Genomic DNA, 26499 nt, shown 5'->3' on the forward strand with positions numbered 1-26499 from the left:
ATCAACAGGCACTGCCCAGCTGGGCGCTGGGGTATGATACGACAGTGCCAGTAGCGTCTCCCAACTCTGTAAAGTCTTGAAATCCCCAGTAAAGACCAACTGCTCGTTCAGAGCCTCTGCCTTTTCTCCAAACTAAGTGCTGTTTAAGCGTCCGGGTCTGAAAACGCAGGGTGTGAAAATACAAAGGGAAACCACAGCTTGGCCCAAGGAATGACGCCTCCCTCTCACTAAGCCCCAAGGAGACTGAATGCTGGACTTGTTTTAGAAATTCAAACTTTAAAAATTTATTATAAAACACAGGAATAGTCCAGTTGCCATACCTTGCGGGAAAGCAGTTCAGACTCTCCCCTCCGGAAAGAGCGACTGGAGGAGGGTCACAAAGTCATGTCCTCCTGCTGGGCTGCATCGGCCAGCCTCATGTTTTGCCACATGAAATCAATGAACATGGAGGCCTGGAGCAATCGGCTCAGTCTCTGAAAATGGCGCTCTGCAAAGAGAGAAATCCAATGGTTAGCATCGCAGGAGAGAAAGCTCACCGGAACGGGGTGCAAAAATCTCTCTTCTCCTTTGAGCAAGGCAAACGGGGAACGCTCACAACCCAGGAGGAGACCTGAGGCTCGCAGCCCGTCCCTGCAGCGTGACTCACCGGTGTAAGGCAGCAGGGACTCCACAGCAGATTTAATGCCCGAGTACTGCAGGAGGCTGTCCGGCGCTTCGTGCTTCAGGAGGGTTTCAATGACGGCTTGGGCCTCGTGGCAGTTTCGAGAGTTCGTATTCCACGTCACCAAGAACGTTAACACCGCCTCTAGGGAGGAAGGAAATTTGTACAGGCCGGCTGTGCCGTGGGCGCCGGCACGCAGGAGATGCCGGGTTAGAAAGCATCTCTTCTGTCTTACAGAGCGGTTCAACTCCCACACAGCGTGGCTGATGAGCCCAGAGGGGCAGAACAAGTGTGCAGAGAACCGTTTCTCGAGCCGTCACAGGGACCTCCTAAACAAGGCGGTGGTAAGGCCGGGCAAAGCCACTCGCACAAGCTCAGAGCAGTTGCTGGCGCGTATCACGAGTCGCACCACAACAAAGCAGCTGGCCCCGGGCAGCCGTCCTGCTCGAGGGCAGGGGGAGCTCAGCGGTAAACGCTGCGTCTAGAGAGATTCTTCTCCTTTTAATTTCAGCTGAGAAAACAAGCCCCTAACCTGAAAGGTTTTAGCACTTAAAGCATGTTGCAACAAACCTTTCTGATCCTTCCGGAGCTGAACAATGTTCTCTTCCAAGTGCTTTCTCCCGTCAGTTTCCTTGAGGATGGCTGCAGAAAAGAGAAACGAAGAGTCCATGCAAGAGTCCAGCCCGTGCAGCCGTGGGCTGAGAGCAGGGAGACCATTTGTTGTCCGGGGTGGTTTCACTTAGGAAACGGGAGTCATAAAAGAAAGGGAAAACTGAGGCTTTCAGACAATTAGACTTTGTAGTCTTTGTCTACCTGGAAGAGATGTTCTGGGAAGCAGAAAGGGCGGAAAAATGCCTTCAGAGCACAACGTAGACTCACCTTTGACCACCATCAACACTGTGTGCGGACGATCCAGAGAGATTGCCAACCCTAAAGCTTTGAGGTATCTTTTCTCATGAAGCAGGTTAGAAAGCTCTTGCTCTCTGGAAAACAAATCAGGGTCAAGAGAGTAAGAAAAATATTTGGTTGGTGGGAAAAAAACCACTATACCAAAAGTAGCAGATTGGGCAATAATAGCATGCAGAGGTTTAACGCCAAGAAGTTAATACTGCTTGCCAGTGTTAATACTGCTTGCCTCAGTGCCCTCATTGTGCAGGTAATTACCCTGGCACGTTCAAGGGCTCCCTGAGCTATTCGGTGCTGGCTGAAGCAGGAAAAAGTGAAAGTAGGTTTGACTTTGCTTATCTTAGCAGTGCATAAACATGAAACTAATCAATTGTCAAGGTGACAGTATTATAGCAAGGCTTTGCAGGAACTAAAGATAAACTACAAAGAAGAGGAGAATATTGTGCCTTGACAGCCTCTAAATAGCTAAATGATGTAATATTGGGATTAGATGGAGCGGGGTGGCTGCAGGTGTGGACAGTTTCACTGGACAGAGTCTGCCTTTCACAGCTCATTATTGCACAAGATCAGCTTACTTCATAATCTGCTCCTCCTGTTTAGCTTGCGCTTCTTTCTCTTCAATTTCAGTGACATCCTATAAAAAAACCAGGACACAACTTTGTCAAATCTTGCTTCAATACAGATTTTTTATTTAGCCATCAAGTGATTAGGAGACCAGTTCCGCAGCAAGATCTCTAGGTCAAGTAATTTAAGTGTTAAATCCAGCAACTCGCAACTTCCCTCCAAACCACCTTTAGCACACCAGCGCCCGGCAGGCTGCTAAGGCCCATCTGCTGTTCCTTTTACAACATCAACCGGGGAAACACAGCGTGGCCAAAAAAACCCCCTAAACCCCAAGGTATGCCTTACTGACCCAATTTCAAAGGGCAGAAAATGAGGAGAGCACGTGTCACGCTGGAAGAGCGAGGAACAAGCCACTGGGATTCTGAGCTCTCCAGCTGCGTTCCGATTACTAACCCAGAGAGGAAACACAGACAGACCCCGTACCGTACCTTCCACAGCGTGATGCAGGAGTCACTGGATGCTGTCACAACCATATCGTCTTCCTTGTTAGAGTGAAGACCCCAGATTTTATCTTCATGACCATCTAACGTTTTCACACACTCATTTGTTTTAATTGTCCAGAGTTTTAAAAGACCATCGGAGCCGCTTTTGGAAGAGAGCGAAACACAACAAAAAGAATCACCGGATGGATCCTTTCTCGCTCTGCCCCACCTCAAATATCAGATAAACTCATCCCATTGCAATGCCTTTCAAACAGGAGCAGCATTAACCAAAAATGTCAAGGGCGAGATGCACCCTCAGCTCTGCCAAGCTGTAAAGTGTGTGTCACCATCCCAGCGACATCAGCAGCTAACTAGAATCTACAGCGTAACTGGAGAAGAAGAAAAGTTAGCCCCTGCAGAAAGCTTGGCATAAACACGGCATCTTCCTATCAGTCTTTCCAAAACTAAATCCATTGCACAAGACTCTTCCCTCTTGCTGCTGATATCAGCTAAGAGATTTCTCTTCTGATTGGTTTTGGCATCTTCCTCTAGACTCCTGGTGCAGGCACTTACCTGCTGAGCAGTTGTGTTCCTCGGCTTACAAAAATGATCTTCAGTACAGAGGCATCGTGACCTTCAAAGGTCTGGAAAACAGCAAGGAAGCTCAAAAGCGTTAGAGTTGTTGCCAGGCCTTTCGAGGGAGTCCTCTTTCAAGAGGAAAATCTTTACTCCTAAAGCCCAAAGAGGTGAGTTCCAAAAAGCAGCCTTTATCCTTGGGACTTTTGCTGTAGGTTAAAAGGGCAGTAGGAAACGACTTGTCCCCATAGCGTTTCTTCAAACGACCTGCTTGCTTAAAACTTGTTGCCCAAGGTCACATTGCAAACGGTCTGAACGGTGAGGCCAACCGCATAGGCTGTCTCCCCTAAAGGCCGATTCCCCTGCCGCTGCATGAAGCTCCCATTCAGTGAGGTAACGCTACTGGGCAGAACATGGCACAGAGGAGCAACTGCCTTCTCATCGGCTTAGTGACACGCTACTGCACTGCAAAGATAGTTCTTCTATGAAGAGCGAGGCTGAAATTTAAACTGGCGTGGTTTTCCTTCATGGCCACAGCTGTGTCAGGCAAAGCCACCTTTCTTTCAATAGCCTGAATGTGCTTTTCCCCTACGACCAGCCACGTTGCTCGTTGGTTAGCTATAAAGGAAAGACCACTTGAGCACCGGGCAGATGTTCTTGTCCTGGAGCTTTGCACGCAACTCACGCATCCAAGATCCTGGAGAACAAGGCCAGACCTGGATAGCTCTTCCGTTAGCATGGCCACGTTGCTACATTTCAGCTGCACTAACTAGCACATGCTTTTCTAAAGCAGCCTTAATCAAACCCCATTACATGCAAGGGTTGCCTAGAGCAAGGGGCAGTCCGAGTCCTCGTTACCTTCAGACAGCTGAAGTCCCGAAGACCCCAAAGCTTCAGGGTCCCATCTGCTGAAGAGGTGGCCAAGATCTGATCCACTGGGGAGAACTGCACACACCAGATTCCACGCTTATGTCCAGTGAAAACACCCAGCAAAGAGCAATCAGAACAGGACCACAGCTTGGCCAGCCGATCCTGCGAGCCTGTGGCAATGAGCTTGTCGTTCGGAGAAACTGCCACGCTGTTTATGTCCTAGGGAAGTCACACAAGTACAGAGAGTACAAGTCACACAAGTACAGAGAGTACAAGTCACACAAGTACAGAGAGTACAAGTCACACAAGCTCTTGGACAGGTAATAAATGTAGGGCACAACACCGGAGGGAAGGATTTAAGTACTAAAAGCATGTTCTAACGTCAGGTGGAGCTTTACCTTGTTATGACCCCTCTCAGTGACTTTTGCGTGGAGGGTTTCTGGACTGGAGATCAAGGCTGCTTTTGCTTTGGAAGTCAGGGATTCCGGGATATTCCAGATCTTGATTGTGCAGTCCTGGCTGCTGGTCACTATGAAGCTTTCTTTCAGCCTGAAAGGAATAAAAAAGTCAAGCATAAGGAAACAGAACAGTGGCTTCCCCTGCACAGAAAAGGCCTTCTCCTCCCCTGCTGGGATCTATACACATTCAGTCACTCTGCTGGGACGTGAAACAGAGTGCTTCAATGTTTTTTCAAGCTGTCTTTCATTTTACTTAGGTCCCTGGGATAGCCTCAGCAATTCAGACACGAGGCAAGAGCACTGCTAGCTCTCTTCATTTACAGAGGTATTACTGCAGCTCTTGAACAGGCAAGCTGGGCTTCCAGACTGTTAGACAGCACGAAGAAAGAAGAGCGGATAAACAGACATGCTATTCAAGCAAGCACCTTCACAGACACATTCCCTTCACTCCCCAACCCTCCCCTCCAGATCACTCAAGCTTTATCTGGCAACTTATCCAGCTGCTGCTCTTTAAGGCAAACGGGAGTTAGACTGACAAAGAAATGCAAACTTCACAACGTACGGATAGACAGATGCGCATCCAAAAAAAAAAAAATCATCCTTCCTTCAAACTCAGAGCACCATGACAAGCTGGGAGCAAGAATGAGAAACAGAGGCAGGCATCCACCAAAACATTCACCCTGAGGATCAGCAAAGCAGCCGTGACTCATGCTTGCAAAGGTAAACCCTTGCCCGATTTTTATTACCTTGAGCAAGAGACAGCGCCTACCCCATGCGCATGACCCAGTCCTTGGGCAACACAGATCACCCTTCCATCTTTGTTCATCCGCCAGACTCGAAGGCTTTTGTCCTGTAACGGGAGAGGACAGAAACCGCCGTGCTTTTTTGACAAGTGATCCATTCCCCATGCATTCACCACATCCGTGAGCCTGACTATTCACTTCTTTTCAAGCTTGGACCTTTGCCTGCGTTCGTCAGAGCAAGCGAGGGCAGACGCAGCCAAGCAGGGTGCGCTGCAGTCTGGGATTCCAGCGTGGAGGTTTATTGCTGGGTGTATCAGGGCAGCTGGCACCTTTTCTTCCAACACTTTTATTTTTTTTCATACAGCTCCCCATCGGTCTCACACTAACGACATCTCTGAACTCTGATGCAAGAGCAAGATACTTGGAGAATGAGACAACTCCTTTCAGGCTAATAAAATACAATCAATGACATTTCCCCCAGGGACAATGTTAAAAAGGGATAGTGGAAAAACCTTATATTTGGGGTATGTAGCAGACAGGAATTCCATTTGAACAAAAGCCCTTTCTGGATCGCCAAAAAGAAATACTACTCTGCCCATAAAGATCACTAGAAATGAAGAGTTTCATTAAATGAAGAAAACTAACACACCTTAGCACAGCTGACAAACATCAGGCCTTTTCTGAAGACATCCAAAGCAAGAATTGTTTCTAAACGGAAGAAGAAGAAAAAGCTGGATGCAAATACTGACATCAGACAACAGAAATGCACGAAGAGTCCACGGCTTACTGACTGGGGGACAGGTTTGGGACACTCAGGAACCTATCCACACTCACTACAGAGTGACCAGCTGCTTATGGCATTGGCGCGAGTCTGTCACTTGCAGCCACAAAACTGCCTTCAGAGCTCGCGCTCACATACCGACATCTTTAGCTCCAATTTAAATTGCTCTCACTGCTAGTGAAAGGGCCTGAACTGACAGACCCGGAAAAAGAAAACTCGTGTTTGCAAAGCCAGGACAGCATAATATATCCTTTCTCCACACAACTCCAAAAACCCGTTGCGAGGCTGTTCCAGAGAGAACTCAAGGGCTCCGGTGCCCACATTAGAGTTGTGAGAGAAGCTGGATAAATAAATACTTGTACATCTCCCACCCACCCACGTCAGAGCTGACCACGCACACACCTGTGTGGCCATAGAGGATCTGGCAGTGTGATGTTGCCAGTTCAAACACTTTCAGCTGAGGGCTGTTGGTAGCCACAACGATGTGAGAATCACCGGGCCCAAGGAACTTCACATCCAGAACCTCATCGTTGTAACCTGCAAGCTGAGGATGGCAGAACAGAAACAGTTTAACAGGGAAAAGTCAGCTGGTTAGAGAAGTACCGAACAGCACCAGGCTCAGTGAGGCTGTGTTACTGTTACTTTTCATTTAATACTGCATGTAAAAATCTTTTTTACACATAAGCTGGAGCACAGGAGGGAATTCTGGCTAGGCCTGCTCTGCTTTCTTTTTCCTATGTTTGTCTCTGTGCAATCTTCCTCCAAACAACCCCACCAGTGAAACTGGCTTTCTGGCTTGTAACCAAGGAACAGTTCAAGAACAGGCAGGAGACAAGGACACCCCTGGACAAAGCTTTCCCCAGAAACAGAGCTGATCCTCAAATATGGATAAAGGAAGAGGAAAAGGGAGGCTGAGGGTTGTTACCTGCTTCCTGAGCTGAAGAGTTTGAGCGTCATAAAAAACAATGTTGTGTTCCACGGACACCGTGACAATCTCGTTTCTCTCGGGCACAAGCATGCACTGGGTGAGACTGCGCTCGCTGGCCTCCTCCTTCGACTCAAAGGGCACAGGCTGGGTATATACACAAGCAGCTGTGGCAACTTCCCAAACTTTCAGGATGCCTAACACAAATGATGATATAGAGTAACTGTCAGAGCCACTGTTTTAGACAGCGATTGTCCAAAGAACGTAAAACAAACCCTGGCCTTGCCTCCTGGAGGAAGCTACGCAGCTTTAAGGCAGGACTGCGAGGAGATCCAACCAGAGTGGCACGAAGGCCCACAAAGTTGTTGTTCTTCAGTCCAAATCAAACTTTATTGCAGTTTGAAAACATATAGTTAAAGCTCCACAGCGTGCCTGATCAATCCTGCTCATCCACTACTGTCAGAGGAACTCAGGAGAAGGCTCTGCTCTCCACCCCTCAGGAGCTCAGCCCAAGGCTTCTGCCACGCAAAGAACGCACGTCCCGGGAACAACGGCAACGCGGTGTCTTAGGTACAGCCCTTCCTCAGCCTCAGAATCTGGCAGTGACGTGCCAGGCCACTCACCTTTGCTGCCAGCTGTGACAAAGTGCAGCCCTTGTTTCTTCACACCCAGTTGAGAGAAATCTCCTTTTTCAGGTAACAAGATGGCAGCTTCCACGCTCTGCAAGGGAGTTGGCCAAACACCAGCTGAGCGCAAGGGACCAGAGTCCCGTTTCAGCACGGCCAGAGCCGTGCAACAGCCCGCTAGTGCCAACAGACGCACGCACCCCACGCCCCGCTGCCCCAGGCTGCACGGCTACTGAGGACAGGCAGGCAGATACAACGAGAGAACAAAGTTTTTACACGACTGTCCTTCCTTCCTCCTCCAGCACTGGGGCAGTGGAGGCAGCGGTGGCATATATTTCCTCAAACTACCCAGGCACGACCACACCAAGCAAGGAGAGAAAGAAAAGAAACAGCTCTAGACACAGAGTTTTAAGGTCTCTGGAAAGTACAAGGGAGAGAAACCTGATTTCACAATATATAGGAACCTAAAGAGGGAGAGGTGCCGTAGGACCGTGACCTAGAAACTACAAAGGATCTCAAAGGAATAAATGAAACGCAATTTCACCTCGTAGACAGGAACGGTTCGTTTACTTTCTCTGGTTTTCAGGTCCCAAACCATGCAGATTTTATCACGGCCAGAACTGCAATTTAAAAGAGCAGTTTCAGTGCTAAATCCATTCAACTCCGGCTCTGAGTGTCAATTTGGAACTGTGGGAAGAGGCCCATATGAAGGAAGGCACCAGCCTTCCACGTGCCAGCACGGTATATTGCCAGAAACACAAAATCAGTCACTCGCTTGTATAGTCAAGCAGAGACGGAACACTTGTAGCAGTCCTTCCCCTCGCAGGACAACCTTCCCAGACCATACAGAAAGGCCCGGTCTCTGGCAGGAGGCAGGGTGAACGGGAGAGGAGGGCTAAGCCTCTGCAAGGTTTTACCTAATGAGCGTGTTTCCATCTGCAAACGCCAGCGAGGTGACAGCACTGAAGTGGCCGTCCAGCATAGCAACACACTTGCTGGAATTCAGGTCCCAGATGCGGATTTTGTAGTCAATCGAGGAGGAGAAGAGTTGCAGACGGGAGATATCGGGGTGGAACTCAACAAGGCTAGACAGAAGGAGATGCACTTGAACAGGACAGAATAAACAATCTGACACGCTGGCATTAGCCCAGCATTTAAATAAATATACATTCTTCATAGAGAGTTCAACAGATTAATTGACGTGAATTTATACCAGGACTTTCTTCATAGGACTTCATTCCTCCGCCACCCACCAGGAAAATTTACAATTGATCTTTGCCAGTCTTACGCATTCTTGAAGCACAGATATTCCATTTAGCTCCCAACAAATTTCTTGATCAAACTCTTTCCTCTCTGGGCTAAAGTCAGTCGTAGCCCTGCTCCTTCACTAGACATCTCCAGAACTGGGAAACAGAATTGCCCAGAACCTGCTTGGAATGGGCCTTTACATTCTATTAACTCAAGACATTTCACATCAATCCCAGCGCCCAAGCACCGCGCTAACACCAGCGACTGACAAAAATGCCTCGTCCTTACTGTACAACTCCTGAAGATCCTTTTAGGTTGTGTGTGCAGTACTGTTTGATCATATCCCAGATCTTAATGGTGCTGTCACAGCCACCTGGGAAAAGAAGGGCGTCTAAGAACGAACTATGGAGGAGAGAGACACAGGAGGTCCAACACATCAGCAACTGTAAAATTTCATGGGTTGCAAAGGCAGCAGAAAGAAAAATGAATCCAATAACAACCACCCACACCAAGAGAAGCTCTCACGGAGCGCCTTACGCTTTCAGAGAGCTGGGCAAAACCTGACTGCTCGCAGTCAGACCTGAAGTACAATTAAGTTACAGGTCATGCCTGACCTCCTCCATCTCCGAGAGTCCCAGTTCTACACCAGGACAACTACGCCACAGTCTCATAGACGCCTGATTTTTATCAGCATTTTACTAAGTATATTTTAGCTAGAATGTTGAAAGGATCCCTTTTCGTCTGTCAAGACGTCACTTCTATCTAAGTAAAAGCTCTTCCGATTGTGTCCGAATTCAGGAGATCCCTACCCCAGGCTGTGTCCGGCTGAGCTAAATTATTCAAAAGCGGAAGGGCCACTCAGTATCATTCCCATCGTGTGACACTGCAACAGGACCGTACCCGTGGCTAACAACGTTGAAGTGGAGTCAAAGGCCATGCTGGCAACCGGCGCCACGTGCACGGCTTTCCACGTGCGAACGCACTTGTTCTCTCGCCAGTTCCACTGCTTCAGCAACAGGGCTCGGCTCCCCGTCACGAGGATCTACGCGAAAGCAAGGCGAAGGAAAGCACGATTAACTGCTAATTAGATTTTCATTTCTTCCAGCGCCCACACGCAAAGCACAGAAACGCCAGATGCTACGACACTCTTGACGCTCAGTCTGTCAGCACTGCTACGGCTGACCTGAGCCCAGAAGGGGAGACAGACAGAAGCGCCCGAGAAGACTCCGCAGAGATCTCTGGAAATGCAGGGTGCTTCCAGGCGGAGCAGCCTTCGGCGTCCGCTGGCTTTATCAGGAGGCCTGACAGAGCAGCGCAGAAAACCACGACGCAAACACATACCTCATCGTTGGGGCTAAGAGCAAATGAACTGATATCCTCGTCATCGTCCTATAGAAACGAAAGGGAAAAAACCCCGCAGTTAAAGCCCCTGCGGAGCGGCGTGCTCTCGGAGTTCCCGTCCCTACGCGAGCTGAGCGCAGCCAGCAGCTCCCAGCTGCGCTTCGGGACGAGGCCAATAACACCCGTCTGCGTTTAGACCCGTTCTCATCCTCCCCTCCGCTTCTCGCTCTTGGGAGCTTTAGAACAGCCAAGGACAGAGGGAAAACACCTCAGGAACCTTGGAAACCCCCCCGCGGTTCCGGGCAGCAGAGGCTGGGTCTCCTCACCTGCTGGAGGCTGTGGAGAGCTCCTGTTTCTACATCGATGACATTCAGCTTGGTCCCGCAGGGGCAAAACATGAACTTCCCATCCCGGTTTAGCTGGAGAAAAGGGGAGGTGAAGCAGGAAGGCGAAGGGAGCCGGGGGAGGGGGGACTCCCACACCCGCCCCTCACTGCCTCGGTACCTGGACTCGCCCTCCTTTGTAGAAAGGCTCGAGTTTCCTCCACACGGCGTAGCTGGAAGGAAAAGAGACAGGCGCGCAGCCCGGCGGTTAACCCAAAGCTCCCGAAGGCGAAGCCCCGGCGCTCCCGCCGCCCCGGCCGCTCCTCACTTGCTCTTGAAGCGCACGGGGCTGGTGGCGGCCGCCTCCATCTCTCGCTCCGCGTGCCGGCCGCTTCCGGCGCTGCCGGTTGCTACGGGAGAAGGGCGCTACTTCCGGCGCATGGCAGTGACGCACGGCGCCACGCCAGGGAGGGGAAGCCACGAGCGCCATCTTTAGTGTGGGCGGAAGGCGGCTCCCGCCGCCGCCGCCGCCTCGCCCCCCGCACACCCCCGCGATGGCGGCGGAGGACACCGGCGGCGGGGACGGCGGGGCCCGGCGCAGTCCCGCACCCCGAAGCGTTTTCCGGCGGAGCATTCCCTCCCCGCCCCAAGGAAGCGACTTCCCGGCGCCAACCCCAGGGAAAAGTGGGGTTTTTAGACAATAGGAAGGACAAGTAAGAGCCTTGACCAACAAGCTTGCAAATAATTGATCTTTTATTGCGTATATAGAGACATAACTCAAACATTTCGAAGCGTTCCAGCTGTGAATGCTGCCATCGGCCGGTACAGCCTCCCCTTCGCTTCGCAGGGCTCACCTCCCGCAGCCCCGCGCCGCTGGACGAGCCCACGGCACCACCGGCTGCGGGGCCGGCAGCCGCTACTCGGCAAGGCAGGGCCGAGCTCCGCCGCCCGGGCAGAGCAGCACCGGCACATCCATCCGTCCGGGGAGGCCGAGCACTCCGGGGCCGCGCTCAGCACCTGCGGGCAGAGGGAAAAGCAGCTCTCAGGAACAGCCGTTACCCCGGCAGCCATCAGTCCCCGCTACCTGCTCGCTACAGGCGTTATGGGAACATGGGTTTCACTCCCCACACGATGCCGTGGGCAATAAGCTTAATGTTCCCTATGCTGTCGGCACAGTTATCTCACCAGGGGCCACAGGAGACCCCAAGTGATTTTCAGACTGCGCCTGGCGCCCTCAGCTAACACCGCCCCAGAAACACCTTCCCAGGCCGCTCACCGAGACCCTCCCCTCCACACCCCACTCGACACCGGCTCAAACAGGGCCATAAACACACCCCAAGAAGTTTTTTCTTTTTTTTAAAAGCTCAAGGAACGCAGAAGGCCGGAGCCACCACACTCCTCCTCACCTACCTTCGGCTCGCCTCAGACTGAACGCTACGCGCCTGTGCGCCCCCTTATATAGAGGGTCACACGCATGCGCTAGGCTGGCGCATGCGTACGGCTGCCGAGGGTCTACCTGCCCCGCACCCTGTATACGTGAGAGGAAGGCGCCGCTCTGCACAGCAGTGTATTCCCCATTCAGCGCGCGGGGCACGCACGGCCGCGCGGTGCTCTCGCGAGACCCCCGCGGAGTATAAATAGCGAGCGGTGGGGCAGTGCGGCCTTCTACGCTGAGAGATCACGTAAGTGGGGCGGGCGGGATGGCGCCGGCAGAGTGGAGCGGAGCGGCCTCTGCCCCATCCGCGTCCATCGGGGCCGCCGGCGGTGCGGGCGCAGCCGCGCCCGGCCGGATCGGTCGCCGGCGGGCCCTGCCGCCGCGCTGCCATTCCCTGCCGGAGCGGCGGCGGCGGTGTCCCGGCTAACGCGCCCCTCTGTGCTCTAGCAAATGGCGGACGACGCCGGTGCTGCGGGAGGTGCAGGAGCGGCCCGAGGGGGCTTCCGCGGCGGCTTCGGGACCGGGCTGCGGGGCCGCGGGCGCGGCCGCGGTAGGGGCCGAGGGAGAGGCCGCGGGGCTCGTGGAGGCAAGGCCGAAGATAAGGAAGTAAGTGGTTCCCAGGGCTGCGTGGGGCCGTCCCGGGTGGCGGGGAGCGCGGCGGAGCCGGGCTCTGCGGGCCCGGCGGTGTGAGGGGCTGCGTCTGCTGCCATCCTGAAAGCCGGAGCAGAAAGTGAGCCGGGTGCCGTGGGGTGCCGGCAGCCGGTGCTGCCGGTGACCCTGTTCCACGGATTTCTTTCCCAGTGGATTCCTGTCACCAAGCTTGGTCGCCTGGTCAAGGATATGAAGATCAAGTCTCTTGAGGAGATCTATCTCTTCTCACTTCCAATCAAGGTAAGCTGCTGTGACCGTTTAAGTCATGTGTGGCAGAACGTTAACCTGAAATGCAGAGGTAGCAGCAGTTGCTGCGTTTGCTGTTTGGGGTGCTCGGGTTAAGCGTGTTGAAGTTACAGATGTAAATCCTCGGAAGCTGAGAACCGATGCAGTCACTCGCAGTGAAGCGTGGTGGGTTTTGTGTGGTGCCTTCTGCCTCGGGTGGAGAGGACAGCACCTTGCTCAAGTGTTTCTATAATCGTTCTGCCCAGGGATTGGAAAAAATGAAATTTCAGCTTGCTGTGTTGGACTGCCTAGCAAGCTGGAATAAGTTTATGCCTGCAAAACTTAAACATACTTGAGTGCTTGTTACTTAAAGTACCTTTGTATAGCGTTGTTGAATTTGAATTGTAGGAGCCTTACTAGCTGCGTTCGGTTTTTTTAAAAAACGTGGCCTTGTGTGATTAACTGATGGAATCTTGCAGGAGTCGGAGATCATTGATTTCTTCCTGGGGTCTTCTCTGAAAGATGAGGTTTTGAAGATCATGCCTGTCCAGAAACAGACTCGTGCTGGTCAGCGCACCAGGTTTAAGGTAGCTTTTTTGTCCTGTTTTCTCACATTGAAAACTTTGCGTGTGTTGCCTGCTACTTTTTTGGTATCATGTTAGTAAATTAGTTCAAATACCTTTATTTTGTTCTGTAGTATCTAGTAAATATTTGGGTATGGGGATCAGCTTGTGTAGCTTACAAGGTATTTGTATTAATTTTAAAACCCTGGTAATATGTTCAAATGTTACTTGAAACAGCCCTAGCACAAAATTGAGTCGCACTTTGTGCAGCAGTGCTGGCTGTTCAGGGGCTGCGGTGGAGAGAGAAGCCTTAGGTGTAAAGAGGGAATGGCACTTGGAAATTATCGGGACTTTTGACCAGCACGAGGCTGTAGCAGGGATTTGAATCCCAGTTCTTCAACCATAGCTGGTTTTGACCGAAGGATGAGTTCTAAGGGGGAAAATGGGCTTTTGGAAGTGTGAGCTGCGACTGTTCACTGCACACACCTCGCGTTATCCTTGGTGAGAGACGCTGATGGACTGTGTTCTCCTGAGAGAGCGTTCCCGTGCGGTGCAGCCGCCGCTGAAAACTTTTCTTTCCCTCTTAGGCTTTTGTAGCTATTGGGGACTACAACGGCCATGTTGGTCTTGGCGTTAAATGCTCTAAAGAAGTTGCCACTGCTATTCGTGGGGCAATCATTTTGGCCAAATTATCCATCGTACCCGTACGAAGAGGCTACTGGGGGAACAAGATCGGCAAGCCCCACACCGTGCCTTGCAAGGTGAGAACGACTCGCTGGGCCTGGTCTCGGTGATCGTGCTGTAGCCTGCGTTTTGGGAGCTGTAACCCGTTGTGTTCGCGTAGGTCACTGGCCGGTGTGGGTCTGTCCTGGTGCGTCTGATCCCCGCTCCCCGTGGTACAGGGATTGTGTCTGCCCCTGTCCCCAAGAAGCTGCTGATGATGGCTGGTATCGATGACTGTTACACCTCGGCCAGGGGCTGCACTGCCACCCTCGGCAACTTTGGTAAGCTTTAGGTTTTCGTGTTGTAGCTCAGCTGTGTGTATTGCCATTTTTCTCATTGGCAGGGATGCAACATACCCGTTTCTATGGTATTTTTTAATCTGTGTGAACCAAAAGCTTCTAGCGGTCAAGCAGAAGCGAGGACTTCTGCTGATAACCTTTTACGGTGCAGGTTAGTCCTGCTGTAGACGATCCTGAAGTTCTGTGAAAGTTAATTACAATAATTTGTCTTTTTATATGTGCGTTGATATTAAAAAAAATCTCCCAATCTGCGCGATTGCACTTGTTTGAAGTAGTGTAATTGTCGTAAATGGAGAGAGAAAGAAACTGGAGTCGTGTGTATTACCAGAGAGACCCTGCTGTGGTCTCCCTGTTCCTTCCCAAATTCTACATTTTTGGAGCTGCGCGGGTGGGCGCTCGCGAGCGGGTTTCCATAGCTGTGCTGTGCAACGTTCGGCTTCTGTCCGTAGCTAAAGCCACCTTCGATGCCATCTCCAAGACCTACAGTTATCTGACCCCTGACCTCTGGAAAGAGACTGTGTTCACCAAGTCTCCTTACCAGGTAAGAGCACGTCTGCGATTTGCAGCTCAAATCTTCCCCTTCCTCCCCTGTGAAGTTCAGATGCTGTGCCCAAAGAATGTGCAGTTTCATAGTGGCAGAGTAGAGCTGCAGTCAGAGCTGACTGCCAGGTAAGCTGTGATTTTTCCAGCATGTGGTTTTGAGTAATACCTGAAAACGGCATTTCGTGGACAAAGGAAATAGGAAGAGGAAAGCTTTCAAATATTAAGTAAAAATAAGTCAAACTACCCCAGCCTGCACGTACACTCCTTGTTGGAAAGGGATGCAGTGCTGAGAAACCTGTGATAGTGGTTTAAGAAAATAAAACTAACTTTTTTTTTTTTGCAGGAGTTCACCGATCATCTGGCAAAGACCCACACCAGAGTCTCGGTGCAGAGAACCCAGGCAGCTGCTGTGGCAACAACTTAAGTGGGTTTTGTACGAGACAATAAAGAGATCGGTGAACAAGGAATTGTGATTGGCTTGACGGGATGGTTAATGCATTGGGCAGATGGATTAAATCTCTGCTGGGGATTGGAGTAGGTTTGTGTCTGTGGGCCAGAGCCTGAACATCTGTTGAATGAAATAGTATGTTACGTTACACTGATCGTTGTTGATCATGGGGTCTAAATGGGGTCTAGAACCAGCTCTGAAGATTCTGCGCTGTCCTACAGCGTGTAATCTGTACCCTAACCAAGGGAATTCTCTGCCAGGGCTGGGCAGAGCAGTACAGTGTTTCTGTTGGTTCATGGAGGCGGGGGAGAGGTCCTGAGGGGAGATCCCAGCTAAGGCAGCCAAGGGTGCTGGGAGTTAGGGTGGTTTAGAGGTAGTTTAGAGGATGGTAACAATCAACTGGCATTCAAAGGTGAATGCAGAGCTGAAAAAGGAAGAATTCTGTAAGCGCTTGCAGATCTCTTCAAAGAATGAGTCTAGATTCTAGTTGTATGGCAGATGTCTGGGCTGCAAGTTTATTGTAGAGGTCAACAGCATCAGAGTTCAAAAATGCAACATGCAGTGTTGGATACAAGCACCACGGAGGGAGGTGCTAACCATTTAGATCTACTGAGACTCACTTGCTTGTGCCTTCCTCTCCTCCATCATCCTGTGCTTCTGCTTCATCAGGCACGTCCTTGCATTTCCATGGACACCAAGATCACCATCTAAAAAGAAAGTAAATGTCTGAAGAGTGCCCCTCAGCAGCTCAAAAGAAATAAGCCTCTCTTCCATGTGAAGTCTGGAATGTGGCTTAAGACCCCCTTTCCCTGCGTGCTGTCCCAGCCGCAGCAGAGGTGTGCAGGCTGTTGCCATACTCACATCTGTCCTGGTAGGCCTTGGTGACCTGTGCCAGCTGCTCCACCTCCTTGGCGCAGTTTTGGAACTGGTTGGGTCCTTCCCTCTGCTTGCATGCACCTAGCCTCTCCCGGACTATCTCCACGATTTCCTGATCAACCATCCTGTGGGAAAGATGATGATGATGATGAATGCAACCACAGCCAAGAGGTGATAGAAAAGCTGAATAAAGCTGACCCTGTGGAAGGTCAGCTCTGGGTTTTTACAGGATCCTGGTCTGTCCTGCACACCAGTGCTGTAGGAACCAGGCAAGTGCAGGAGGATGTGTCCTAATGCCACCCTGCTCAGCTCAGGTGTGCTGCAGGGGACAGCAGGACTATGAAACGGGTGTTCTGTAACGGGGTGGGCAGGAGGTGCTGCCTCAGCACCCCAAACACCACGAAAATGCTGGCAGCTCAAGCCAAGCCCTGCTGTTCCCAGGGCTGCCTAACCAGAGCAGTGCACTCTGCTGTGGCCTCGCCTGGGGCAGTGACGGCCATACCTGTCCCTCCTCCACTGTGCTTCGGCCTCGAAGAAGCAGAGGTAGTCGCCCTCCAGACACTCGCTCAGGTCGGGCACGCGGCGAAACTTCTGGTGGTAATAGTAGAACTTGTTCTTGGCTTGCTGGCGCTCGATCCACTCTGCAGCAACAGCCCCGCGGTCAGGCACCCCGGCCCACAACTCGCGAGCGGACCCCGTGTCTGTGTGCACCCAGCTCGGTGTTGCGTGCCCATCTGCGTGTCTGTCCCTCTGTCTGTGCTGTGTCCTTGTCCGTCTCCCATGTCCCCGTGTCTGTCCCGGTGTCTGTGCTGTGTTCTTGCCTGTGCCCCACGTCCCTGCGTGTCCCATCTCCCCGTGCCTGTCCCGGTGGCCGTGTCCTTGCGTCTTTGCCCCGTGCCCCTCTGTGCCCCTGCCTGTCTCGGTGCCCGAGTCCCCGTGCCCCCATGCCATGTCGCGGCCCATCTCCCGCAGCCGTCGCGCACCGCGGAGCGGCGCTAGCGAGGGGACCCGGCCGCCCCGGGACGGGGCTCGGCCCGCCGGTACCTCGGACGAAGGTGACGGGCGCGTCGACGACATAGTTGAAGACGGTCTGGAAGAAGATGACCGGGTTGGGCACCGACGTGGTGCTCTCGGAGACGGGGGTGCGGGTCGGCGGCACCTTGTACGCCTCCCAGTCCCTGTCCTCCGGCATGGCGGCGGCGGCGGCGGCGGGCCCGGCGGGCGGCGCGGACAAGATGGCGGCGCCCCACACAACCCCGGCGGCGGCGGGGGACGCCGGGTCAGAGGGCGCCGCTCTGCGCATGCTTCACTGTGCCCGGTGCGTGCTGGGAGATGTAGTCCATGTAGTCCACGGCCTCAGGCCCCGGCCTGGAGAAGCGGCAGAGCCCGCCCGCACAACCAGAGCTATTGCCTCCATCTCTTTTCCAGACAGAAGCACAGAGTCTTTCTTTCCCGAGCTGATGGAGGGATTTTTAGTCCGTATCTACCCAGAGCAGCCGGCTGCACCAAGCTCGGGGTGCCCAGCGCGGGCGTTCGCAGCTCCGGGTGCGTGGTGCTCCGTTAGGAAGCAATCCTAATTCCTGTCGTTCACGTTTGAGTCGTTTAGGAGGGAGAGGTGTAAACTGAGACACCGGCAATTGACCTTTATCCCACCGCAAGTGTTATGTCCAACCTGCCAGCTTGGCCGAGTATGAAATGAATATAGCAGCGCGTGAAGCTAGTAGCTAAATTTGTGTCTTCGGACCGATAACCATCTTAAGTATTAGACTGGGGAGGCACTTACTGACAGCCTCTTTCTGCGGCTGACCTGGGCTGAAGACATCCCATGGTTTGTAGAGCTCGGCACTGTTACCTTTCAATTGTGTGGAGAGGGACAGCGAGCAGGGCCGGGTTACCAGCGATGTTAGTGCGGCTGAAATGGGGTTGAACTCAACTGAGCTCCGTTTGGGCTGGAAAATAAGCTTGGTGGAAAGCGCAACCAGGTGCCGGGACTGATCCTAGCCAGGAGGGAGTTGCAGTGGATGTAGAGCTAACCCTTCGCTGCCGGGGCTGACCCCCAGCTCCCCTGCCTTGAAGCCAATTGTGTGAGAACTCGTCCATGTCTCTAAAGCGCTGTTGCTTTTCTTTGCCTGGCTCAGCACGACCTTGCGATTGGGGTTTATATATTTAGCTCTTCTAATTTGGTTTTCAAGGTGCTTATTTAACCTGCGCATGTTCTTATTACTGATTCCTTTGGGCATCCTTTCCCGTTTCTTCTGATCCTTAGCTGTGCTTGTTTGGTGCCATTTGCCTTGACGACACGAAGCCCATGAATTCTGAGCAGGCCCTTTTGGTGCTGCAGAATACAAAATAAATCATTATAATTAACATTGCGGAAGGGCAGATCTATTAAAGAATATAGTCCTCCTTCAAAGTCCTCAAGCAGAAGGCGGGAGATTATGTTCAAGTTTTTTTATTTCATCAGCATCATTTGTCCAGAAACTTAGTAAATTCTTCCATGCACATGATGGAAGCTTGAACAAAATCCCATCCTGTTATGAGTTCTTTTTGTCGTGTTGGAATTGAGGAAGAGCCCAGAATCCCTCCAGCATTCACTGATGTTAAAGGGGAGATTTCCCATTGTGCTTTGGGTCCCAGCATCTTCTGGGACCTGAAAGTGAAGCTGATCTTTTTTGTTCTTCCTCTCCGCAGTCCCACCGCAAGTTCTCTGCTCCCAGGCATGGCCACCTGGGCTTCCTCCCCCACAAGAGAAGCCGTCGCCACCGAGGGAAGGTGAAGACATGGCCTAAGGATGATCCCAGCAAACCAGTCCACCTGACAGCTTTCCTGGGCTACAAAGCTGGCATGACCCACATTGTGCGGGAGGTGCACAGGCCTGGGCTCAGTAAGGCTTGGCTGATGGAAGCGGGGAGCCTCATCCAGGCAGGAAACGAGGGAATTGACTTGGTGGTGGGAAAGGCTGCTCCTGGGAATGGGTGGTGAAGCACATAGCTTCCAGGCTATCTCCTGTAATGCTGTCCAGATCTTGGATGGCCAAAGGCCACCTCATGGCCAGCATGAGCTGAGTCTGGGGGTTCTGGGAAGTCCTCGCACCGGCGTGGTGACTGGTGGTTTCTTGGATCCTGCTGGCAGAAGGACCCTGCAGGGTAACTACCTGACAAATCTTGGGCTTGAAGCGTCTTGCTGGGGAAGTTGTTTATAATGTTGCCCTCTGGGATGCCCGTAGGGTTGGAGCCAAACTCCAGGGCAAGAACCATCCAATGTACTGCTTCCCCCAGCCTGGGGAAGCTGGGTTAAAGTGTGCTGGGCCACAGGGTCTAACCTGTGCAGTGTCTGGGGGTCAAACCCTGCCCCGTCCTCCAGCCGGTGGGAGCTGGGAGGGCTGAGGCTGGCTGTGAGAACAGAGCGTGACCTTGCCCCCAGCACGTTGGTTGCTCCCTGTAACGGCAGGGGCCACGAATAGCTCCAGGGAATGATCTGATCCTAGACGATGCTGAGCACCGTTTCCCTTTGCTATCTTGCAGAGATCTCCAAGAGGGAGGAGGTGGAGGCCGTGACCATCATTGAGACCCCCCCGATGGTGGTGGTGGGGGTCGTGGGGTACATAGAAACACCGAAGGGCTTGCGGAATTTCAAGACTGTTTTTGCTGAGCACATCAGCGATGAGTGCCGACGGCGCTTCTACAAGAACTGGTACGTGCCTCCGCGGCTGGGGAGGGTTCCTGGGGCACTGCAAGTGGGGAGTCCCTCGCAGGTCTTCCCCGCAGGCTCTCCACGATGCCCTGCCGTTGCAAACAGCTCAGCTACTGGCAGCTGGCTCTGAGGTGGAGTGAAAATGCTATTTATTTAGTCATGCACAGAGATACTGCAAACAGCTTGATGCTGGGAATCAGCATATGCATATGTAAATTTATTCTAATAGTTGAACTAAGTTAGCTCTCTGCACGATATCATATGGCAGCGCGTGCTGCAGGTTCGTTTTCCTTTGTGTAGGTCGGGCTCGTCTACTCTCCATTAAACTGGTGTACTTGAGCTGTGGCACCAAATTAAGGGAGTAAACCCAGATTTCCAGGGGGAAAATTGATGCAGAATGTGACCCCTGGCCCTTGGAAACATCAACACCCCAAATCCCACACCAGCGGAGAGGGAAATGGAAACATGAATTTTGTAACTGTAGGAATCATGTCTCCTGCAAAAGTGCCGTTGAGATCCACCCACCACATGCCTCTGATCCCTGTCAGAGGCTGTTTTCTCCTTTCTCCACTTAGCTCTGATTTTGTGCTTGTATTTTGATGGCACTGAGCCAGTCAGTGGGAGACAACTGGATTCCTCATGCAAAAAGGTTTGAATTACCAGCCCTTTTTTGCAGCTCGTTATTCACTTTCCTCTTCCCACCTCAACGCCCTGTGTCGTGGCCCCGGCAGCCAGGCGAGGTTCAGGTATCCACAGGTACCTTGTGCCTCCAGGGAAGGGCCTGGCACGGTGATCTGTCCCCCCACGCTGCGCTGTCTCAGGGCACAGGGAAGCGCAGAAGCACTTCGCCATTCGGCTCTGCTGGATGTTAAACACTTTTGTCGTAGGCACAAGAGCAAGAAGAAGGCGTTCACCAAGTACTGCAAAAAATGGCAGGATGAGGATGGAAAAAGGCAGCTGGAGAAGGATTTTGCGGCTATGAAAAAGTACTGCAAGGTCATTCGTGTCATTGTGCACACGCAGGTCAGAGCCTCAGCCCGGGAGATGGGCGAGGGGGGCTCAGGGTCTTCCTCAGCTCCGGAGCGTGGTGAGGGCCTGGGAGCCCGGATCACGGGGCTGTCTTGGTGGGGTCACAGCAGGCTGAGCAGGCAGACGCCGGTCAGAGGGTGTGGGACAGGGCGTGCAGGCGATGGGAGGTGCTGGCCGACTTTCCCAGCTACCTCCTGACACCGACCCTGTCCCTTTGAGCCGGGCTCAGCAGAGTTCCCTGCTGGGGGATTGCCTGTGGCTGGGCCATGCTGGGGAGCCCACACAGGCTGTGGAGGAGAGCAGATTTTGTGCAGAGTCTCAGCAGGTGGTGAGCCCTGTGCCAGTGAGGGACCTCAGGCCCCATGATCACCTCAAATTAGCAACTGGTGTCAAATGTTTGGGCAAAAATAACCCATGGGCAGGCACAGTTTTGCTAGATGCTGATGGCTGGATACACAGGGCCCATTTTCATGCTGATCCCTGGAGTTAATGGCTGCTTTGGAGTCTGAGGCAGAGCTAAGCTGGCTCAAGGCTTCACTTGTGCCTGGCACAGACCCTCAAAGTCCCACTGTGGCAATTTGGCAGGGGCTTTGCACAGGGAGCTGGGACTGGGAGAGAGTGGAGGTACCTCTTGGTGGGAAGTAGAAATAACTGCTCAGTCTGGAAGCAGAGGTGGAGCATGACCGAAGGAGAGGCGCTGACTCTGGCTGGTCGCGGTGTTCAGCCTCAGACGGTGCTCTGCTGATGGGCTCCTCAGGGGCATTTACCATGGCTACTACTACTGTGCTTACTCTTGGGGTAGGATGAGGCTGGCCTGCTCCTGTGCTCCCTGGAGAGAGGGTGTGCGTCAGCTCCTGCCTGGAATGGGAGCACTGGGAGATGGGGTGGTTGGGCTCAGGGAGAAGGAGTTGGGTCCCAGAGACGTGTAGGCATGCTGACCCAGGTCACTGGCTCAGCACGAAAGGGGCCGACAGTGTGATAGACAGGGGTGGTGAAGAGCTGGCCCTGCTCACCCTCTGTGCCCCTCACAAGTGGTGGGTGATGCAGCCCTGCCCTCATGTTCACGCCTGGGAGGTGAGGGGCAGCATTTTGCCCTAATGCACTGTCTAACGCAGATGAAGCTGCTGCCGCTGCGGCAGAAGAAGGCCCACGTGATGGAGATCCAGCTGAACGGTGGGACAGTGGCTGACAAGGTTGACTGGGTCCGTGAGAGGCTGGAGAAGCAGGTCTCCGTGCACAGCGTCTTCAGCCAGAACGAGATGATTGATGTCATTGGCGTGACCAAGGGGCATGGGATGAAAGGTACAGAGCAAGGAGACCCTTGCCAGGGGCTTGGTTCTGTCCTTCTCATATGACACTGCCCATAAGGTAGTGCTGGGGGAGGGGAGTATTAGCCATGCTGAGAACCCACCAACTCATTGCACACAGGGAGTAGCAAAGAGCCTCTAGACCTCAGCCATGACACGCAGTTCCGTTGTAGCAGAGCTTGGTTTCCTTAATCTCAGTAAAGGCCATGTTTTCTACCGTGCCCAGAGTCCTCCCAGGAAGCTCAGAGGCACTGTGAGTACATAAAGCCATTGCGCTTCTCACAAACCCCACGTGTGCAGAGGTGTGGGTGTTTCCATGCGTGTGCGTGGATGTGCTCAGCAGGAACATATCACAGTCTGATCGAATCCATGGGAAGTGAGAACAGTTCTGTGCTCTGGCCTCTCACGGTGGTGACAGCTCTTGGTCTCCTTCCAACACGGTGTCTTCTGAGAACTGCAGAAGAATGATGAGACTCTCCCCTCCCCAGCACTCAGTCACCAGCCCTGAATCGCCCCAGTGTTCTCACTGCCCTGTCCGGTCACACTTCCAGGGGTGACGAGCCGTTGGCACACCAAGAAGCTCCCCAGGAAGACACACAAGGGCTTGCGCAAAGTTGCCTGCATCGGAGCCTGGCACCCGGCCCGGGTTGGCTACTCCATCGCTCGGGCTGGCCAGAAGGGCTACCACCACCGCACGGAGCTCAACAAGAAGGTATGGCCCAGACGGGCTCCCTCAGAGCACCGCTGTGCCCTCCTGCCTTCCTTCCTCCCATGCTGTCACCATCCTTTGCACCCTGGCCTCTGTTCCCCCCAGCTTCTCAGATGTTTCCCTAGAGATCTGCAGTGCTGATGTTCTCCGTGCCTTTCCCTGTTGTTCCCTTGTTCCCTGCTCAAGGGACACATCACAGGGGGACCATCCTGGTGAAAACTGCATCGTCCCTGTGACATTCCTCACTGAGGGGGGTGGGAAAGTCGCTATCTCAATTTCCTTTCCATTCCTAGATTTACCGCGTTGGCCATGGGATCCACGTGGAGGATGGCAAAGTGGTGAAGAACAATGCCTCGACGCACTACGATATCACGGAGAAGACTATTACGCCTCTGGTAAGAGCTGAGGGGGTAACAGGGCTGTGACTGGCCCTGGCTACAGGAATCCTAGCCAGGGAAGTAATTCCTTGGCTGGAGACAGCTGCATAAGAAATGATTTGAAGGAAATGCACTGAAAGAAATGCAGTGATTCCTTCCCTCGTGTTTTGGACATGCAAAACCATCTCTGTGAGGTGTTTTTTTAGGCCCATTGGTAGACCCAAATATATAACTTTCAGCTGATAACTTTGGCGGGAACCGAGAACTTTGTTTAAAAGGAAAAAGAAGTATAAATGACGTTAAAAATCTGATACTTAACAGATAAGTGTTTGTTACTTGGTTTAAAAAGTCACTTTTGCTTATTAAAAACTTTTTACTTGGGAGTCTAGCCAGCTCTGCTCTCTGTTCACCCACATCCTTCAGGGAAGGAAGCAGGGTTGCTGGTTCCCCAGCTCTTACGGGGTGCTGCTTAGCTGGGATCATGCAGTCGGTGGGGCTGACACGCTCTGGTGGTCCTGAGCAGGCAACCTGAAGGGTGCAGAGTGTTGTTAGCTGGAAGCGCTGTCAGTCACTACCTTCTCCTTCCCTAGAAAATGCCACCTGTGGACACCTCTGCTCCCACCCAGCTCTCCTGCCTGCCAACCCTCTCTCTGCCTCTCCCCACAGGGTGGCTTTCCTCACTATGGGGAGGTTAACAACGACTTCCTCATGCTGAAAGGCTGCGTCGTGGGCACGAAGAAGCGTGTGCTCACCCTCCGTAAGGTGAGAGCGCAGCCGGTGCTGGGGAGGGACGGGCTGTAGCTCTCCACAAACAGATTCGCCACGTGGAGAATGCCACTGCCTCCAAATGCTGGGCAGGGAGACTGGTCGGGTCCTTGACGCTGTGTTGCAGAGGACATGTGGCACATGAGTATGGTGCTCGGCGAGACCATTTGCGGCTAGACGGTTTGTGGCAGTGTACAGGCGGATGTACTTTCTCTGGAGACAGAAGCTGCAAGCCTTTGAGGGCTGTGATGGGGGGCCCAGAAATGGAAACCTTGGCCATAAACAGATTGTGAGCAAATGAAATGCTAAGTGAAGATTTCAGAGCTCGTTTCAGAGCTGCTCTGCAATCCAAGGCATCACCTGCCACCTGAGCACCAGGGTGTTTCTCTGAGAAGGCAGATTTTCATGGAGATTTTTGTCTAATGGATGCACCTAGGCTATTTCAACCCTGCTTCCGTCAGAGCAGATGTCCAGAATTTCTGTAACGATAAGCCTGATGTATTGTGACTCTTCTTTTCCAGTCCCTTCTGGTGCATACAAGCCGCTGGGCTCAGGAAGCCATTGAACTCAAATTCATTGATACCACTTCCAAGTTTGGCCACGGCTGCTTCCAGACAGCACAGGAGAAGCGGGCTTTCATGGTGAGTTACGCTCTGTGCTGGCTCCAGCCCCCAGGCCATGCTCGCAGCTGGGGCTAAAGCAACTGATTGACTCCAACCAAGCATCTGCTTCTCGATATAACAACAGCCAAATGAGTGATGGGGACCGTCTTGCATAAAAGACAGGCATGAATTCAATTCACGCAGCAGATATTATGCTAAGGAAGAACATGATGGTTGTGTGAGTGATCCAAGACAACCCAACTAGCAAATAATATACCATATGGCCAACCAGTTTCCATTCACCACGGGATGTTTTAAACAAGCAGTTAACTTGGCAGGCACTGCCTTGGACATATGGTCCCCTTCACCCGTAATTGTGCACTTCTTTGATTTGTTTGGAATGATTTATAATTTTAATGTTCTTGAGAGGAAAAGGTTGGGTCAAATTCAGACACAAATTTGCTATTCTTTTGTCAGGAAGCTTTCAAAAAGGCCAAGCAGTATATTTTTCTTAAATCCAGGGCAAAAAAAAAAATTAAATAAATCCAAAACAAGCAGAGTTTCCTGAATAGTTTTGCAACCTACACCAGGCTGGTGCATAAGTCTGAATGTGAAATTGAGGAAGCGTTAAGTAAGCCAGGCCTTCAGCTAGCAGAAATAAAAGAAACAACTGCCTGGATAGCACGCAGACACAAACCGTGTCTGGGTCTGGCCTGTCAGCTAGAAATCCCATGTGAAACTGCTAAGCCTCCTTAGCCCCGGGAAGGGGGATTGACTATGCAGTGCCTTTGCAGAGCTCTTTAGAGGTTAAGCTGTTTTCCTTTATCTCAGCGTTAGGAGCTTGTTCTGTGTTCTGCTCTTGCTGTCGCTGCAAGTCCTGAGTAGCTGTGACGTGGACCTTGGTGACAGGAGGTGGTTTTACCCGGTTGCAGATGTTTTCTTTGCCGTTTTCTACTGTGGGGTGAGAGTTTCCCCCGCATATAACGTAGTAAAACTTTACATTTGGCTGGAAGTAGAGGCACATAAGTAATCCTTGCCATCTGCTCCCATAGGACTTACTTGGTCCCGGACAACCCCATTTCTTAGCTGGTGGAAACCCCTCAGGCTCTGTTGAATTGGCTGATGAGAATCTGTGCCTTTGGCCGTGGGAGGCCTTGCCTCCTCCAGGGCTCGTACAGCAGCTTGGCAGCCGCCCCACCACGGTGGGCTCCTGGTAGCATTCATCAGCACAATTACTGCTCCCCTCCACGTCCCCTGACCGCAGGCCAGCCCGCCTGGCTCGGAGCAGGTCGCTCATTGCCGCTCTCTGGCTGCTTTTGTGCCGTCCGGATAAACAAACCCTTTGTGCAAGGGCAATGATGTTCCGCTCCTGATTCCTGCAGGGCTAGGGAGGCCCCGGGGGTGGCTGGTGAATGGTGGCACAGAGCTCCCAGCTGAAGGGCAGAGACCAGGAGCAGCCTTGCACAGCAGAAAGGGGCCAGAGCTGCAGTTCTGCTCCATGCAGCTCAGATGCAGCCAGGTTTGTCTGCCACTAACACTGAGAGCTCTCCTCTCTGCTCTCTTCCAGGGCCCTCAGAAGAAACACTTGGTGAAAGGGAAGCCAGGAGTGCAGGAAGAGCTGTAAGGACTGAGATATGCAAGGCTACCTAACTGGGCACCTTCAATAAAAAGGCTTCAAGCCATGACTGCTGCCTGTCTTCCTTCTGGAGGGGTGTCTTGCCTGTATTCAGTGCTGCCTGCGGGCAGCAGC

General features: G+C 52.5%; 4 protein-coding genes and 1 non-coding gene across 9 annotated transcripts; 2 read left to right on the top strand and 3 right to left on the bottom strand.

Annotated features, from left to right (window-relative positions):
* Nucleotides 1–262: 262 nt before the first annotated feature.
* TBL3 (transducin beta like 3) lies at nucleotides 263–10925 on the bottom strand. The gene is made up of 22 exons (XM_075515129.1): nucleotides 10833–10925; nucleotides 10686–10737; nucleotides 10508–10600; nucleotides 10182–10229; nucleotides 9741–9882; nucleotides 9129–9213; nucleotides 8510–8677; nucleotides 8137–8212; nucleotides 7590–7686; nucleotides 6967–7163; nucleotides 6444–6585; nucleotides 5910–5968; nucleotides 5264–5367; nucleotides 4458–4608; nucleotides 4048–4278; nucleotides 3187–3257; nucleotides 2620–2776; nucleotides 2143–2201; nucleotides 1541–1644; nucleotides 1232–1303; nucleotides 647–805; nucleotides 263–487 (listed from the first exon to the last, which is right to left on the bottom strand). Exons 1-22 carry the CDS (start codon nucleotides 10871–10873, stop codon nucleotides 375–377), a joined length of 2421 nt encoding a protein of 806 aa, XP_075371244.1. The 5' UTR covers nucleotides 10874–10925; the 3' UTR covers nucleotides 263–374.
* A 677-nt stretch (nucleotides 10926–11602) lies between these two features.
* LOC142416304 (small nucleolar RNA ACA64) lies at nucleotides 11603–11727 on the bottom strand. The gene has a single exon (XR_012777690.1). It is a non-coding gene; the product is annotated as a small nucleolar RNA ACA64 (small nucleolar RNA).
* Nucleotides 11728–12359: 632 nt separating this feature from the next.
* On the top strand, nucleotides 12360–15410 carry RPS2 (ribosomal protein S2). The gene is made up of 7 exons (XM_075514897.1): nucleotides 12360–12545; nucleotides 12741–12830; nucleotides 13295–13402; nucleotides 13966–14139; nucleotides 14223–14382; nucleotides 14850–14941; nucleotides 15287–15410. Exons 1-7 carry the CDS (start codon nucleotides 12390–12392, stop codon nucleotides 15365–15367), a joined length of 861 nt encoding a protein of 286 aa, XP_075371012.1. The 5' UTR covers nucleotides 12360–12389; the 3' UTR covers nucleotides 15368–15410.
* A 468-nt stretch (nucleotides 15411–15878) lies between these two features.
* On the bottom strand, nucleotides 15879–17585 carry NDUFB10 (NADH:ubiquinone oxidoreductase subunit B10). Its single transcript, XM_075514899.1, has 4 exons — nucleotides 17312–17585; nucleotides 16770–16908; nucleotides 16253–16392; nucleotides 15879–16098 (listed from the first exon to the last, which is right to left on the bottom strand). Exons 1-4 carry the CDS (start codon nucleotides 17568–17570, stop codon nucleotides 15998–16000), a joined length of 639 nt encoding a protein of 212 aa, XP_075371014.1. The 5' UTR covers nucleotides 17571–17585; the 3' UTR covers nucleotides 15879–15997.
* On the top strand, nucleotides 17505–26438 carry RPL3L (ribosomal protein L3 like). Of its 5 annotated transcripts, none has more exons than XM_075514895.1 (10): nucleotides 17505–17812; nucleotides 18959–19151; nucleotides 19792–19960; nucleotides 20848–20983; nucleotides 22105–22291; nucleotides 22848–23008; nucleotides 23299–23400; nucleotides 24049–24144; nucleotides 24669–24788; nucleotides 26317–26438. In XM_075514895.1, exons 2-10 carry the CDS (start codon nucleotides 19112–19114, stop codon nucleotides 26371–26373), a joined length of 1068 nt encoding a protein of 355 aa, XP_075371010.1. In that variant the 5' UTR covers nucleotides 17505–17812; nucleotides 18959–19111; the 3' UTR covers nucleotides 26374–26438. The 5 variants fall into 5 exon arrangements, 4 of the variants coding, with proteins under 4 accessions (XP_075371010.1, XP_075371011.1, XP_075371008.1 ...); XM_075514896.1 differs by lacking the exon at nucleotides 17505–17812 and adding an exon at nucleotides 17828–17955; XM_075514893.1 differs by lacking the exon at nucleotides 17505–17812 and adding an exon at nucleotides 17962–18095.
* The last annotated feature ends 61 nt before the right edge of the window (nucleotides 26439–26499 follow it).

Source organism: Mycteria americana, chromosome 12 (genome assembly GCF_035582795.1).
Source record: "Mycteria americana isolate JAX WOST 10 ecotype Jacksonville Zoo and Gardens chromosome 12, USCA_MyAme_1.0, whole genome shotgun sequence".
Taxonomy (NCBI): domain Eukaryota; kingdom Metazoa; phylum Chordata; class Aves; order Ciconiiformes; family Ciconiidae; genus Mycteria; species Mycteria americana.